General features: G+C 41.4%; 2 protein-coding genes across 3 annotated transcripts in view; one reads left to right on the top strand and one right to left on the bottom strand.

The window, feature by feature from the left end:
- Nucleotides 1-3,693, bottom strand: part of scn1laa (sodium channel, voltage-gated, type I-like, alpha) — a 215,081-nt gene extending 211,388 nt beyond the window's left edge. Inside the window, exon 1 of the mRNA XM_074695400.1 lies at nt 3,539-3,693. The gene's annotated coding sequence lies outside the window, so the exon portion shown is untranslated. The remainder of the gene's footprint in view (nt 1-3,538) is intronic.
- Nucleotides 3,694-13,665: 9,972 nt separating this feature from the next.
- The window catches only part of kcnh7 (potassium voltage-gated channel subfamily H member 7), a 50,044-nt gene continuing 45,978 nt past the window's right edge, over nt 13,666-17,731 (top strand). For both annotated transcript variants that reach the window (XM_074694741.1, XM_074694742.1), the window contains exons 1-2: nt 13,666-14,049; nt 14,334-14,564. In XM_074694741.1, the coding sequence (XP_074550842.1) occupies nt 13,974-14,049; nt 14,334-14,564 (307 nt within the window). In that variant the 5' untranslated portion in view covers nt 13,666-13,973. The remainder of the gene's footprint in view (nt 14,050-14,333; nt 14,565-17,731) is intronic.

Here is a 17,731-nt window from a genome sequence, read left to right on the forward strand (position 1 = left end):
AGATGAAGACTGAAAAAAAAAGCCCAGCTAATGACTAGCTCTTATGCATCAGTGCACTTACTAATGAGCTTCCAGGGAGAGGCTGGCAAGAGCCGGAGCGAAGGCTGAGCCGGGGATGTGAGAGGCCTGGGCCATCACTTCCCCGCTGTGATCCCTGCCTTCCCACTCACAAGGAGCCCCGGCTCCCAGCCACTAATGAGTGTTAGAGGGAGAGTCCAAGCTCGCGTCCACCTGCCAGCCTTCAGAGCCCAGCCTGCTGCAAGACAGTAGGGGTCAGACGCATTCCTGAGCTCTTAATAATTTACATCATATTGATTTCCTCACTGTTAGACACTCTCACCTGCATGGGCTCCCTATCTCTCCGGCTTGCTCTTTCTCCGTGAAATAAGCACATTCCACCAGAGAGAGGAGGAAGAATGATACAAAAGAGTGTAACTTTGCCCTGGCTCCAAACCAGTTAAATACAACATTCAATTTAATAGACTGTGGACAATGTCTGTGTCAGTGGGGACACTGGGCACTCTGAGTGTGTCAACTGCTGCAGCACAGGCCCAGGAAATGGAAGACTTATATTTCTGAAAACCGCTCTACCGCAGGTGAAACGTTTGGCACAAAGAAACTAACTTTCTTCTGCAAGCTTAAAACAAATGACACCAATTATCCCTCATTTGCATGCTACCTTACAATAATTCGGTTCTAAAAAAAAAAGGCAAAGACCTCTGCACAAAGAAGTTATCAAAAAAAAAGCAGAGGGGGCAAATCAAAAGGTACAAAAAATGCAAGAATGGAAATAAATTATGCAGTTTGCATTCTGCTTAACCTCTAATCAGACTCTGAGAAGAGGACATTAGTATTCTCCCTTTGTCAATATGAAGATCTGTATACTCAATGCCTTAAATATTCATCAGCTCCGAACATAGACGTCTCCTTACTCTGATTCATAATTCAAATGATATGAATGTTACATAGGTATGGCACCATTTCCCCCCTCGCTAGAACAACTTTCTATCATCAGAGCCGCACTTAAGAATGACTTTTAACACCGTCCACCTTTCTTCACTGGAGAGGCAACTTCAAAGAAGACGTAGACTGTGCACGAGTACAGATTTCTCACCCAACTATGAAGGATTTACATGACGTTGGCACAACTATTCACAAGTTTTAGGCCGAAAGAAGCTTATTTAAAATGTACACCGTTAAGCAGATATCCATCAATCTTTACCCGTCTAAATCTATTTATCCATCTGCACATTTTTCATCAGGTCATGCTTCGAGCTGCCTCTGTACTTTTCACCCTCCCTCCAGGCATGCCCAGACAGGCGTATAACCTGCCTATGTTAATTCCCAGTGTGGTAATCCAGCTCACACTGAGCCACATGTTTGGTCTGTCCAGTCAGGTCACTGTGGGAGCATCAGTTCAGGCCTACAACAACCGACAGCTACAGGAGGATACTTGTTAACATGGATGTGACATGAGCTACAGCCTGTCTTCATTTGCAAGGATTGAAACTTGGTGCAAATGTCATGAAAGTGTTATTTAGGTGGCGTTTGTAGCTTTAAATAGAAGTCAGGGTAGTGTGAGGTGGTCTGAAAACATGAACATATTGACAATTTTCAGTTCAATACATCTTTAGTATGCGCAATCAAATTATGTAAATGTCAAACAGTCAAGTGTTTTGAATACAATAAAAGAAATGTAACTGGTTGACTGACTGGGGGCTTTTTCCTGACTGCTCTGTTGTGGCTTAAGCAACACTGCCCTCTTCTGTTCAAAGTCAGACTGTACCGTTTCTGTTCCCTCTGGTGAACTCATCAATGATCCACATTACAGTAGGAAAAGGTCTGAAGACTTTCAATGTCAAAAATCTTCTGACAGGACATTAGGCTACACTCAATGGATTTTCCTTCATTTGACTTAAAATGTCAGGGAAAACACTTGAGTATATGAAGATCGTGCCATGTTTCTTCAACACTATATGTTAGAAAGCTCAGGCAATAATACTAGGTTAAAAGAATTTGTTAAACATGTAGTTTACCTTATCTTTTCTTTTACTGCACCACAACAGCAAACATCTAAAATTAGACATTACAAATCAGATTTCATGTCACTGCTGATAAAACACAAACCTAAATACTTATGAGGTTTTAAATTACAGGACAGCTGAATAATCTGTAATTTTAAAGTTTCAGAGGGTTTATTTAATGGTAACACAAGATTAATGAGATAGAAACAGCTGCATACATCCATCATTGACTAACTACATGAAAACTTCACCTTTTTTTGTCTATGAATAAAATTCTTGGATGAAAACAGTTAATATGCACTTTGAAGTTCTATAAAAAGACACGTTTTGTGTATTTTTCTAAGCCACAAGAATTTTCAAAAAGAAAATTAAAATGATCACAAAAGTTACTGATTAGAACTTCCACATTAGCTTAAAAATATTAGCATTGCACTTCAAACACAGCTTATTGTATTCAATTGTGAGCTTTGTTTTTACTGTATATATATATATATATATATATATATAGAGAGAGAGAGAGAGAGAGAGAGAGAGAGAGAGAGAGAGAGAGAGAGAGAGAGAGAGAAGGCAGGGAGACTGACTTGCATCAAATCATGAGGATTCTGAGGGCCCCACAGAATCTGTGCATTGGAGGCTCAAGCTCCAACTGAGTTGAACCAGTCCACAGGTTAACTTGAATTTAACAAAGTATTCAAACTTGATTTCATGTGGATTGCATAGCACAAGAACTACATTTTCATTGTCCTACTGTGTGTGAGGGTGTGTTTTGTGTCAAGAGGGAGGGAGCTTAAAAGACTGAGGTTGGTGTACCTCAACAATGAAGGTTTCTAGCAAGTATCTATCTGAAAACAAGAAGAAGGAGTTGATTGAGCATGTCTCCTTCCTCAACAGACAAGAGCCACACTTTTTCAAAAGCAGAACAAGTACTTAGAATGCAAATGCACTTCAAACAGCAAACCATGCATCAGACTTTCACCAGGTTTACATACCATTTGTCTAAAGACCAACACGTAGCCTACTGTCAGCACAGGTGGGCTGAATTTAGATTCCAAAAGTTCCCCTCTCTCAATTCTCACATTAAGAGGTAACATCACAACACCACAGGTAGACTGATGAGCTAAAAGCAGGCAGAAAAACATAACTTACACAACCAATACAGACAACTGATAACACAAAAACTACAGAATTTGACATGAATGCTGATGACACAATGATGGGCCTGCACAGCTGACGAAGGAGCAAATCAACACTAAAGAAACACCAACACAGCAGAGCACAGCTACACACATTTTAAAACACATCAGGTGCCACAGCACACCTTGGCACAAAGCAAATAAAAGAGGACAACGCGTCAACTTATAAAAAGCTCTGCTCATTTACAAACCACACAGCATCATGAACAGAGATCATTGGTGACGGCGCACCTGCACATTCAACATTTAATTGGGATTTTAACACAAAGGCGTTTGTCCTGACTTTTCGCTAAACTAACGATAAATAAAATTTGTACTTACATTTCAGGCGCTTTCAGTGAGCTTATGGCGTGATAAGTCCTTGTACAGTCGAACCGGAATCCTTGGTTTGTGAGTTTGTTTATTCCGAGTCGTTGTTGCAAACTTTGCTACTTAATTTCCCGGCGTGGCGGCTGCGTCTCAACACGCATGTCCAAAGTGACTACAACCCATAATTCCACTGGCACACCTTGCACTTGTGATTGAATGAAAAGATGAGACACACAAATGCTTTTTTGTCAAAAATGCTTTATATTGTTTTGTTATTATTTAGACGACATCCATTTTTAGCACTTGAAGCCTCATGGTGTAAAATGTAACACCTGCACCGAGAGTGACCAACAGCTGCTACAAACTTAGCAGAGCTTATTGTATTGTGATGACGGTGAATTCACATTGACATTGTAAACATTTTTAGATGAGTGGTGAGTTCTTCACTAGTTATGAAATGCGCCAAAGTTAATATCAATGTTTTTTTTTAATGAGCAGTATAAAGTAGGACAGACTGTCATTATACAGTAGGGGACAGCATATATTTCCGGTTTACATAGCACATTCCTCTGTGTGATGGAGCTGCTCTGTTTTACCAGGCTAAACCACCTTTACATCTCAAGGGTTAAGAGTTACAGCTTAAATTCAGCTATAACCTCTGACCTTACACTTGTTCATATCTAGTAGTTTAAAATGTTGTCTTGAGTCTTGAGAAATACAGTACATAGTACATTGAAATCAAAATGTTTCATAGGTTATGACAGAATCAAACTTTATACTCTAATGAAAACTTGAACAATATGGGGCTGCACGGTTAGACAACAGTTAGTGCTGCAGCCTCACAGCAAGAAGGTTCACCGTTCAATTCCCAGCTCGGCCAGTGGGCCTTTCTGTGTGAAGTTTCCATGTTCTCCCTGTGCATGAGTGGGTTCTCTCTGGGTGACCTGGCTTCCTCCCACTGTCCAAAAACATGCTCATCAGGTTAATTGAACGCTCTAAATCAGGGATCTCAAACTTGTGCCATGGAGGGCCAAGAGGCTGCAGGTTTTCTTTCCAACCAAAAACTCCACCAGCTGATTTCACTGATCAGTCCCTGCTCTCTGCTTGAAGGTGAGATAATCTGGTGGAATTTTTCGTTGGAAAGAAAACCTGCAGCCTCTTGGCCCTCCATGGCATGAGTTTGAGATCCCTTATATAAATTGTCCGTAGGTGTGAGTGTGTGCGTGAATGGCTTTCTGTCTGTGTCAGCCCTGTGATTGACTGTACCCCGCCTCTCGCCCAATGACAGCTGGGATAGGCTCCTGCCACCCGCCACCCTGAACAGGATAAGCAGTTTAGAAAATGAATGAACAATATGTGTAGTTAGGCCTGGTCAGCCATTGAACCCATCATTTTCTACAAATAATATAACAGTTTGCAGACATCATGGGAACATTGAGTATAATTGATCTATAATGTATGCTGTAATGTTTTGAAACGTTTCATGCAAATGCCACATGCTAATGTCATGTGTAAGTGTTTGTTTGAGCAGGATCAGGGTACTAAGCAGGGTGGGAGAAAAAAAGTCAGAGACCATAACTTGTACCTTGTGATAGCAACCACTTGATGTCAGCACAGAGCTATTTGGAGAAGCATCACCTCCACCTTAGATCATTCATTGAGGTTGATTATAAGTTTTAATTTTGGAAGTCAAGCACAAACACAAAAATCCACAAAAAAAAAAAAAAAAGGACACAGTTACACATGATCCGAACATTAAAAACATTAAAAGTAGATCCACATCTGAACTTTATTGTTGAGTGGATTCAAATTGATACAGAGTAAAACTGTAAAAGAAAATATCTACACTGCCACAGTCGTCTGTTTTGATTGTTGTGTTGTGGTTTGTGTGTCTTAGGGTGAAGAAGGGGTCCAAACCTAAAAACCAGACCTCATCAGACCTGCAGGCTTTATGTCCATATCCAATACTCCAAGGCTTGATCCATTTGAAGACAGTTGAGGTTTAACTGTGCAGATATTTCTTTAAGGTTGCAGGTAAACACATTTCTCCCTTGGTATTGTAAGGCTAAGTGTTACAAATCCACCATGAAAACAACATCATGTAATAAAAACTTTAAAAATGTAGCTTTTTCTAAATCCAAAAAATTACTGTACATACTGTACAACAAATGCAACAAAATGATAAAAGCCTGGAGTGGAGTTGCTTTCTTGTAAGGAGTTCACGCTGAGTTTGACCCCTCGGTGCCTCCATTCTTCTCCCTTTGACATCACAAACAACAAAGCTGTTTTATTTTTAGTCATTACAGATAATTGCATCTGCATCCCTGATACCACAGTGGATGATAGTGGAGATCAGAGAGAGGTACGCTAAAGCACATGGGAATATTCATTAAAAAAATGCTAAAGTAGGCTGTAACACTATTTCAAAACAAACCCTGCTCCTTTGAGGAATAACAAAACACATAGGCAAGATTTAAAGGTACATGCACCATTTTTTTTAACTCTCAAGGTTCTTACTGGATGTAAAATTCTTTGCTAGTGTGGATGCTGAGTATGTTTGCACAACATATTACACATTTAATGTTCTGAAGTACAGAGTGACGTGGAAGGTGACCTTTAACTGAACATGTTTAAAGCTCCATGTCAGCTCAACCTGTTGCTACTGAAACCAGAGCCTGATGCGTGCTTACTTTCTTCACAAGCAGGGCTCAGGTATGAAGAAATGTGTGACATCCAGTGAAAGGTAGCAAACACTTCAGGGGTAGATGGACAGTGTCACCTTTGCAGGGGTACATCAGTTTCTATGGTAACCTCTGATCAGAGGTGAGGTAATCACTCCATTGAGCCCTGCCAGCAGTTTGACAACTGAGAAAATGAACATCTCCACTCTGCCCCGCCAAAATAAGAGCTTGAGCTTTGTTTTACGAGTTTCATCAAGTGTAGACGCTGTCATTTTGTTTCTGCTGTGATTTATTTCTATTTGGTTTTGATAGATTTGACATTTCAAGAAAGGTCAGTCTGTGATCAGAGACATTTTCGACGCTTTTATTTACTTAAGTCTGCCAAAGGGACATGTGCACACTTTATTTATTCATCTAGTAAATTAATCTCATCACTGTTTACTGCCAACACAAATAATACAGTGTATTAATGAAGCTATTGTGTTAGAAGAGTGAAATATTAATGACTTCAGACTCTTAATGTTTCATTTTGAGGGATCTGTTTCTGTTTGTTGCCACAAAACAGTTTCCGTTTATTTCCTCTGAAATAATTCATCTGCAGTGGGATCAGCAGGTCATCAAAGTGGTTTTCGACGGAGATCTTTCGACAAGCATCGGCAACATTTTAATTATCCATAAAGGTAAATTGATACTTGTGAGTCCAGTGATGGTGCCCTTTGCATGTCATTGGCTATTACAGCACCTCTGAATAAATGATGTTTAATGATGTTTGGCTGTAGAGAGCTATTATCATCAGAGGAAAAGGGAGACTCATCCTACCATTAAGAAACACTTCAGTGTTTCTTCCACTTCTTTTAAATGCTATCTAATCATTTTAAAGTGTGAGTAAATGGTTGTTGATGTCATCTCTGAGGAATTATCCATCTAATTTCTTCCCATTTCCTGTTTTCTATCATTGCCTCCAGCTCCAGTGGTAAATCTATGTATATAATCTGTAAACATAATTTCCTTTAAGTAGGATTTGTGTAAACCCAATCTATCAGGACTAATTCTCCTTCCTCTGTCGGTCTAATGAACAACAATGGATGACTGACCCAGAGAAGATTCACAGCTTTGTGATGAATCAGCAGTCAAAGACCGGGCGAATGGCAAATGGCAGAGGGAGCCACACAGGCGAGCTGTTTCACCGTCAGATGACTCTGTAGCCTATTTGTGGGTGGTAACATATGGTGCCTGAGCCTGGAGTCTGCAGCTGCATTCACACAGGGCCTCACACTAGTTACAGTCACGATGGTGACACAGGGGACAGATGCTGCAGTATTTTTGACCCTGCGAAACTAATGGAAACGTGATACAGGCTGCTTCGGAATAATCTTTTAGCCCTGAAGCACCAAGAGGGAATAACCACTGATGCTTTGATTTAGCGTTTTTACATATTTTCATGTGATTTTGAGTAAGCCTTTCTCTGAGCCCCACCCTGTGTGATAGGGACAAAGCACTGACCTCTGGCAGATTAAATGATATTGTGAAGTCACTTGCTCCATTTTTCCCCCCCGTTCAGGGCAGATGGCTGAGAATGTGTGCAGTGGCATATGGGGTAAGGCGCAGCAGCAAAAGCAGCAATAGCACTCTGGTGTTTTGCTGGAGTGGATTATTTTCTCAGAGACAGGGACATAATGGTTTTTATGGACAATGAGTAAACCCTGCAGGACTGCATGTGTACGGAGAGAGCGCGACAGAGAGAGGGCTCTACTGCCGTGAGACCTGGATTAGGCCCTGGACAGTGCATGCTGCCGTGGCTGCAGCTGTTTTTCAAATTGCTCTAAATTCTCAGAGATTATGCCGAATGAATGAATGACTGAATAAATGAATGGCCGCGTGATTTTTTGAAACAACCACAGTTTCCTGAAGGCTTTAATGCTGGAATCCTTTCAAGCTGTACATTTTACTGTAGAAAAAAAATACATCCCATTCCACAACAGATGCATCCTGCGTCCTTTCATATTCTGAGGGTATAATAACCTATTATTCCGACACTTACAGTTCCTATGGGGTAATTTTTGTCTTTTTGTGAATCAGAATGATGTAAATCTTAGGGTGAAATAAGATTTTAAACCAGTCAACATGACTGTGTTGGGAGTGCTAGGGATAACCATTCGCATGGTTGTAGGTCTGAGTATTTCAGGAACTGCTGATCTACTGGGACTTAAACCAACAACCATCTCGAGGGTTTACACAGAATGGTCCCAATCTGTGGGCCAAAATGCCTTGTTGATGCCAGAGGTCAGGGGAGAATGGACAGACTGTTTCTAGCAGATAAAAAGACAACAGTAACTCAAATAACCGTACTTGTACGTGTAAGCCCATGGACTTCATCCCTGCCCAAACTCAACAATGTCTCTTCTGATGATGGCCGTGGAGACGACCTTGAAGAGTTCTGATCCAGAAAAAGTTCACAGGAGGAAGGTGGGGGATGGGAGGGGGTAGAGCATCTGTTTGCATACCATCCAGGAGAGTAGAACGTTACTAAGCCTACCAAGGCCAACACGGAGGATCCAAAAGAGAAATTAAAACTGTTTGGGTAAGACGGACTGTAAAATTGAGAATGGTCAGGAAAAGAGAAAATATCCAGTGGAAATATCCCAAAATGCCTTGTTGATGCCAGAGGTCAGAGGAGAATGGACAGACTGGTTGTAGCTGATAGAAAGGCAACAGTAACTCAAATATCCACTGGTTACAACCGAGGTCTGCAGAAGAGCATCTCTGAACACACAACACGTCCAACCTTGAGGCAGATGGGCTACAGCAGCAGAAGACCACACCGGGTGACCCTCCTGTCAGCTAAGAACAGGAAACTGAGGCTACAATTCACACAGCAACACCAAAACTGGACAATAGAAGATTGGAAAAACGTTGCCTGGTCTGATGAGTCTGGATTTCTGCTCCACATTCAGATGGTAGGGTCAGAATTTGGCGTCAACAACATGAAAGCATGGATCCATCCTGCCTTGTATCAACGGTTCAGGCTGCTGCTGCTGGTGTAATGGTGTGGGGGATATTTTCTTGGCTCACTTTGGGCCCCTTAGTACCAACTGAGCATGGTTTAAAGTCCACAGCCTACCTGAGTATTGTTGCTGACCATGTCCATCCCTTTATGAACACAGTGTACCCATCTTCTGATGGCTACTTCCAGCAGGATAACACTCCATGTCATAAAGCTGGAATCATCTCAGACTGGTTTCTTCAACATGACAATGAGTTCCCTGTACTCAAATGTCCTCCACAGTCCCCAGATCTCAATCCAATAGAGCACCTTTGGGATGTGGTGGAACGGGAGATTCTCATCATGGATGTTCAGCCGACAAATCTGCAGCAACTGTGTGATGCTATCATGTCAATATGGAGCAAACTCTGAGGAAAAAGGGGGTCCAACCTGGTACATGCAAGGTGTACCTATAGTGGCCGCTGAGTGCATGTTCCCTGTCTATACACCAAATCAGCCCTTAAGCAGATGGTGCTCAGCAGCTGGTCATTCACTCTGTTTGTCAAAAGACGAATGGGTTTTTTTGCTCTGAGATTTGAATCCAAAGCACCGTCTTGCAGAGTAAAATCACTCAAAGTTGAAACTATTGTTACAGGACAGACCAATTACCAGTCCAGGAGCCACAGAGTGATAAATCTCGTTATCCTATTCACTTACAGACACTAGCAGTGGTTATTGATGGAGGGCTTAATGCATCGTGGATCTTGTTTGACATGCACCATTTGAAGACAAAAGATCAGGTGCTGTGCCATTCGTGGTAATGCTCTCCGAGCATCAGGCCTGCAAGGGTTTGTGGTTTCACCCACTTAATTTTATAACCGATTGTTGAGTGGAGTGCTGTTTTCTTATCAGGCTGCTGGTTCCAACTTGTGTCTCTGTCTCTTGACTGTCATTTTAGAAGAAGGATCCACACATGGCTGCAATAACTAAACCACTCAGTGTTAAAACAAACCGCAATCAATTCAAATTAGACGCAAATAATGGATTACCTTAAAGTTAAAGCACGGCTTAACCGAGCTGAAGATCAAATAGATACTCCTTGTAGCTCCTTTTCTTTGTCTGCACGACTCAAGCTTTTAAAGACAAGAAAACAGCGCCGGCAGAATAAGATCTCTTAATGTGAAGTGTAATCCACATGGTGCCAGTGCATTATGAGCTGAGAGCAGGAGTGGTAGTGCTCCACAGTTTATCCAGAGGCACACAGCTCTCCATGGGATACTGTTTCCCTTGTGTGCAACTCTCACTTAGTATCCCCCTCACCCATCCACTGCTCTTTACCTTTTGCTTTTTCCAGTCAGCACATGTGCCACTATTAATTAAGTATGTTTTCCAGAAGTGAGGGCCAAACAACTGTGATATATCTTACATAAGTAATAGCAGAGTAAGTCATAGTTGGGTGGATTTTCTTTTCAAAATGCAAAGCCAAACAACCAACAGTCAAAAAACAAGCCCCGGTTTCCTAACTGAGTTATTTGTGAGTAATGGTTGTTCCCTGAAAGGTTCAACTGTACACTGGCTGTGTTGTGAGTAATGGATACAAGCCGCAAATTGGCTTAATGCAACGGTGATTTAATAAAATACAGCAGACAAGGCACTGTGACCTAGGGAGCTGTGTGGTTATAGGTGCAAATAAGTGCACAGAGAACAACTCTCCCAGTTTATCTTGCATGTGGGTTGCAAAGTCAGATTCGCAATATAGCTGACTACAGTAAACACTATTCCTGTGCTGTGCAAAAAAGAAAAATTGTCCCCACCACAGGTTTTCTTTCTTTGCTGTTGCTCCTATCCCATATAAAACTGAAGGATTATGAAGAAACCCTGTTTGTTTTATGAACTCGAAGCCAAAGAACCCTGAAGTTTCTGGGTGTTTTTCCTTGTACCCACTTACTGAAATCACAAAAATGACAGGAAAGAGGAAAAATGAAAGGAAAGTTTGTGTGTTTTGTGCAAGCATGAAATTGCATTAGTGAAGTATACCAGCTTCTCCCCAGATCTCTGGGGAAACACAGTGGAGCCGAAACTGCAGGACCACGGACAGCGCCTCAGTCAATCTCACCTCAGGCTGACTTTACAGGAACTTTGTGTGTGACCTTAACATCAACCTTTTGGACTCTAGGGTAAGACGGACCATCAAGGTTCAGTTTATATCATGCAGAAATGTGAGTACAAATCTATACGGTGCACCTTTGACTAGAAAACATTTCAACTAGAAACACATGCACAGTTGCTGGTGGGGCTGCTTTCATGAATTCAGAGAAAGTGTGCCTGAGTTGTGGCAAAAAATAAAATAAAATGACCTTTCAAACTGTAGCTTTCTGCTGTTATCTTTTTGCAAGCCCTTTTCACAAGTGAGAAAAAGAACCCTCAAACCCCAAGTTACCTCGACAGTTTGCACATCAAAGGTCATCAAACAATCCAGCAAAATGGCTTGGTGGATATCTTGGTGGATATAAACCAAAATGAAAACTTACAAAACCTGACTTAAATTTATGTTTCATAGCACTCAGATTGATACAGCTTTATTCTTTTAACGTTGAGCTCTAAGTGAAATGACTGGATGCATTTTTGTGCTGCTAGTCTGGTGTATGTTATGGGTAATCAACAGTCAGGTTCTTTCAAGTGATTGTTTAGTTCAGCTGTGGGATTCAAAAGCTAAATTTTACTACAACACTGATGCTCTATCATTATTGCATATTTCTCTCTTAGAGGACACCTCCTTCCCCTGCTCAGCTTCATGCTGTTACAGTGACACAAAATGGTCCAGAGAAAAAATCAGCCAAAGTGCACCAAATGGAAATCATATCAGGACTTTCATCAACTGCAGTCGTCACTCTCTTCAGCACCATGGACAGCAAATTTAAGGAGCTCTTTGCAGTCCAACACCTGAACTGGTTTTTAAAGAGGACTGACACATGCTCCTTCAGTTTTCAGGCTGATGAAACCTCTTAAATAATACTCAGAGCAACCAAATTCGCTGAGAAAGGCATTAAGGTTGTCATGGTGTGATTCTGCAATTTCTGTGCTGCTCCACAGGTGTATCAAAAATGACCAGAGCTTCAAGGGCATGTCAGTCAAGTATGGTCTGTGTGCACCCACACAGTCCTGAGAAAAGGTTGTCTTATATTAAATCAGTGCTTCCTCCGTCTGAAGTATTTGTTGTGAGTTTACATGAAGAACTTGGAACTGTTTGTTGTTGGTAGGTGGCTCAAAAATTTAAACCTGAAGATGTATTATTTGAGATGAGAAAATGTAAAGTGAAACATTAGCAGGTTTTGATGTAACTCAACAAGTGATTTGGAAATTGTGTTGAAATATAACTATTGGATATCTCATGACAAAATGGTTAGCCTTAGGGTAAATCCATGAAGTTAACCGACCTCTTAAGACCCGAGCTTTTGTCTGGTGTGCAATTTTTTAATTCAGCTTGCTATTTAGCACAAGTAAGACTTAATAGATATAATAATTAAACTTGGTCATTGTACAGGAAGTTTGATTATTGTGTTATGAGTTCCCTATTAGTTGTTTGTTATTTGTGTTATTGTACTTACATGCGTTGTTTGTTTTTCACTGAAATAGGTGTAATGTTGTGATTTCACCAAAAAATGATGTGAGCAGTGTCCCTAAATGTGGCTAATAAGTCAAAGTATAAAAAAATGAAGTATCATGGGTCTGAGAGGCAGAAATGTAATGTCCATTTATGCGGACGCTGGGTCTTAAGAGGTTAATTTATCTTCTTTGTTTGTAATTTGTTTATGCAAACTAAGCTAATTTTCAGACTAAACTCTTCTCCATCAGCTAATTTTGTTTCATCTTGTATTGACTGTGATTATGATGTTTGAAATAGCCTATCAGTACTCATACAATCATTACTTTAAAAAAATGTAGGAGGACAGGGATTAAATTAAAGGCAAATGTAGGAACACAAGAACTAGTTTTGAAAAGGTCCTAAAAATGTGGAAACATAGGGCTGACCCCATCTAGAGATACATATAAATGGCATTCAGTAATAACCAATTTTTATGCAGATAGTTTTGTTTTTAAATATTGGATTATGAACAGGCTAATATATAACAGTGAGACTATTTCTAGATCACTGATCAAGTCTTTATTGGGCATTTAAAGCAATATTGTATAAAATATTGCGGTTTCATATTGTCAGTGAGCCTACTTTAACATGTTTCATCACCCCTCACCTAAAGTTCACTGTCAGTATCTTTGGAATATATCTTTTGTTTAATGTAGGACAGTAAATTGTGACTATAAAAGTCGAAATGAGCGATAATCTTTGAGTCTTCGAGTCTTTGAGCGCGACGCTGGGACTTCTCCTTACCGGAGGTGGAGGGAACTAAGCCCCCTGGGAGCAACGTCACTCCCCTTGGCATATCAACCGCTGTCCGCTTCACGCGCCCCACACAGCACTACAGAGGACGTCAGGACCGATCCCATCCTCAGCGCGAGATGCTTTGCGAACTAAACCGAAATCAAGCAATCCTCCCCGATTCCCTGCGTTTCGGCGAGGAGGCATTCACACGGTCAGGCATACAAGCGGGCTAAAGGAGACCTCTTGGGAAGTGGGAAGGTCGTCGAAAGTGGAGAGAGTGCTCGCGTCGACTGACTGTGCTCCATGGTACAGGGACCAGCACAACGCGCCAACATCTGTAACTTCGGGATTTACTTGTAAAGGAGCTTTCAGTGGAGATCGTGGGATATTCTGTGCCCAAACATGCCTGTGAGAAGAGGTCACGTTGCGCCACAAAACACATTCCTTGGAATTATTATTCGGAAATTCGAGGGTCAGAGTAAGTATCTTGATGAGCAATCTTAATTCTCAAGCAGTGAATGCTTTGACTTAACACTTAAAAACATGTGTATGGGAAGATTTAAGTTAATACTGTCAGAAAACTGATAAACTGACTTTTTCTTTGATTGATAGAAATCTAAACTGTCCAGATTGTCCCATAATATCAATAAAATGAGATGCCAGCTAATTTATGTTGATAGTGATTTTATCTGAAGCTGATGTTATGATGAGGTACACAGCATGCAGTAAACCTACAGTAAATACTCGTACTTTTTATTTCAGACCGTAAATTTGTGATAGCCAATGCCAGGGTGGAGAACTGTGCAATCATATACTGCAACGACGGCTTTTGCGAGATGACTGGCTTCTCCAGACCAGACATCATGCAAAAGCCCTGCACCTGTGACTTCCTCCACGGGGACCTGACTGACAAAGAGGCCATCAGCCAGGTGTCCCAGGCTGTGCTTGGGTCTGAGGAGCGCAAGGTGGAGATCACCTACTACCGCAAGGATGGTAAGTCAGTGATGTGGCACAAGAGTGGGGCTGTCACAGTGTGCCCGTAAGCTGAGAGGGCTCCTTTGTGATGCCCCGCTCCCGAGGAAGCACCTCCTGAAAGTCTGCGCTGTGTCCACTCCATTATGTGTGGCCTGTCAGTCTGAGTCACCAGCCAGGATCGGTTACAAGGAACAGTCAGAGGACAACATTAGGGAGAGCGAACTCTGAAATAACTCCTTTGTGCAAGTTCATGCTGTTAATATTCAAGTACCTGGTGAAAGTAGAGAGAAAGATATGATTTTAACACAACAGCTGCACAGAAAAATGCAAATATCCTTAGAAAAAAGTCTACAGAGATTCCAAGAATTGAGCTTTTCATGTGCAAAGTACATGTTCTGCAATTACCATTCCATATTCACACGTGATCATGTTTGTATGAAACTCAATGTGCTTTCCAAATTCTACCAAAGCACGTAATAATCATCCATGGTTGGGTTTGAAAATCATGCTGTGTTGATGTTCTTGGAGTAGGTGTAACAAGAACATTCAAAAGCACAAAGAGTCCTTTTGCCACCTTCATTGCTTCGCAGCATGTGAGCCTGGTGTGATAAGAAGTGGAGCCAAAAAAGTTCCATAGTTTTGGATCTAACTTGAAAATTAAACTGGATCCTGCTTGTAAAAGTTGGTGCTAAGTAAGGATTGTGTTCTTACAGTTGGTCTTAGATTTTTCTTCTGCTCAGATGTTGAAATGATAGCTGTGTATCTGAAGAGTCATGATTCAGCTTTGCCGTTATAATGTTTGGTAAAGGTGCACAGGAGATTCAATAGACAGCGAATTGATTTGGTAATCTGTAAAAGTCACGTACATGAGGTAGGCTAAGCTCTCCCCCAAAATGCTCTCCTTTTTTTGCTACTTTGGTTTGTCATTCATTTATGTCCAATCCCACTCCTGCTATGAATGGTGCACAACAGAGACAGCAATCCTGAGTCACAGGGAATTAATATGATGTTACCGCTCAGTGGCACAAATCCCCTGGATTGACTGACTCCTGCCATGCTCTCACATGAGCTTTTTATGGCCAACATGACATAGCTGTACGAGATCAATCCAGAAGTGCTCTGCTTATAAAGCATGATTTTGTTTTGTGAAAGAGGTTGCTTAAACCAGGCCAGCGTTTTTGGATTACTTTGGAATTCATTCTTAAAAACTTTTACTTAATAAACAAACAGCAGCATACGAGGAGTAAGGGAAGGGATGTATGGAATCTAATATTTTATTTAACCATAGGGAGCTATAGCTTTAATTTTTAATTGTGAGTTTGATTAGTTTCTGGGTCATAGATACATTTTTAATCCACCATCAGCAGCCATCAGAGTTTTTGTTGTTTTGTTTTTTTTCCAATCAGGAGGAAATGAAGAAGCAGCTGCTTCACTCCTCAAACAGATTGCTCCAGAAACTCAGACAATTACACCAAACACCCCTGGGTCTTTTTTGTGAGCGTAAGAGCAGCTTGGTTTTTGACAAGTTGGATTTTTAAAGCAACTTCTTTCAGCTCCTCATCCTCCTCCCGTAATGCACTCGTGTGCCTGTAATTTTTTAAAGAACCTTTCCAACCATCATCGCTGCTCACAATCCTCCCCTGGTGTGCATCGCGGCTCCAAGACACAACTCTTAATACTCCTCAGAGGAATTTACAGTGAGCGTGTGTGCTCATGAATAAAGATGTCAAGGGCTGACAGTGCTGTGACTGGGAATGAGCAGCTTACAGAGTAAATGCATTAAACTGGTATGGAGGACACAATCCACAAGCTCCCGCTCTGCTACTATAGGGGGGAATGAAAGATTCATGGCATCCTTGAGAGTGATGGCTGTATTGATCCGAATCATTTTGCAAATTGAGGCTGATGGCTGTAAAGTGGATGTATTCCATGTCTCCTCGTGTCAGTGTATTTCAGCTTATCAGTCCTCATGCAAATCAGTTAATCCTTTGTACTGAACTCCCTCCTGAAATCACACGGGAAGGAAAAAAAATAAACCAAACCAAACACTACAAGGATTCCTTTTTTAATTTCTCCAATTTCTCCCTGATCGGAATTCAATGTGGACTTGAGGAATTGCAATGTGACATAATGTGGTTTTCTTTTCCTTGCCTGTCAATAGCTACTGTGGGAAATCTTTTCGAAATGAGAGAGATCAGGATTTGAGGAAGCTGTGTGACATTGGGAGCAACAAAGCTTCGGCTCTTTTCACTGAAAAGGCAAAAAGTTAAGCTGCTTACGCGTGTGCTTGGATATTAAAAGTGGTGGAACAATGGCAACCGTGGGAGCACAGCAAAGGCCTTAAGGCACGAGGGCAATTTCTGATCAAATTTTGAAGTAGCCAGGGTTGTTAGAGAGGCTAACACACACACACAGTCTTCAGGCGATGATACATTATCAATGAGGTAAATGCTTTCCCTGATGGCTTTGTAGAGCTATCCTATTCCACGGGGTGTAATAATACTTTGTACCTGAATGAGTCTTAACAAAAGGAAGCTGACACCGTGCCGAGAGAAGTTAAATGGATAATGGGTACATAACAGCGAGAAGCTTAGCTAACCGTGCAGAATGAGCTGGGGACATGTGGTACGCGTGGGTGCTGGGTTTCATAGGTGACTCCCCGCAGAGGGGACTGACAGGCCGTGCACCCCCAGCTGAGGGGTGTAGTGAGGGGGCACAGAGGGGGCTTCATTGCATGAGGTGTGCTGCAGGACTCTTGGATGACCACCCCGCAAAAGAGCACATCCATTTTTCATATCGCTGAGGCCTCTTTGGTGTCTCGCAGTGTGAGCTGAAACACACACAGAGCTTTCCTCATTAGGTTTCATGTGTTCGATACCAATCACAATCAGCTTGTTCAGGTGGAAATTAAAACAGCACAGTGTGGCTTGCCTGCGTTGGGGAAATTTGCATATTAATTTGGGTAATGGATGCCTTTGCTATCATTGCTTCCCATTCTATATTTTGCATGAGCTACCTCAAACTTTTCTCCAATTTAAGGAACATAGAATTCAAACAGACTGAGCCCAGCTTAATAACAAACAGAGCAATAATGACATTTATTAGTGGACAAGTTAACTTAAAGCTCCTGTGAAGAGGGTGTAGCTGCATGAAACATCTTGAAATGAATGTTGATGTATCTGTAT

The sequence above is a fragment of the Halichoeres trimaculatus genome, unplaced genomic scaffold (genome assembly GCF_033239565.1).
Source record: "Halichoeres trimaculatus isolate MK-OKI-2021-1 unplaced genomic scaffold, fHalTri1.1 fHalTri1_scaffold_19, whole genome shotgun sequence".
In the NCBI taxonomy this organism is placed as follows: Eukaryota; Metazoa; Chordata; class Actinopteri; order Labriformes; family Labridae; genus Halichoeres; species Halichoeres trimaculatus.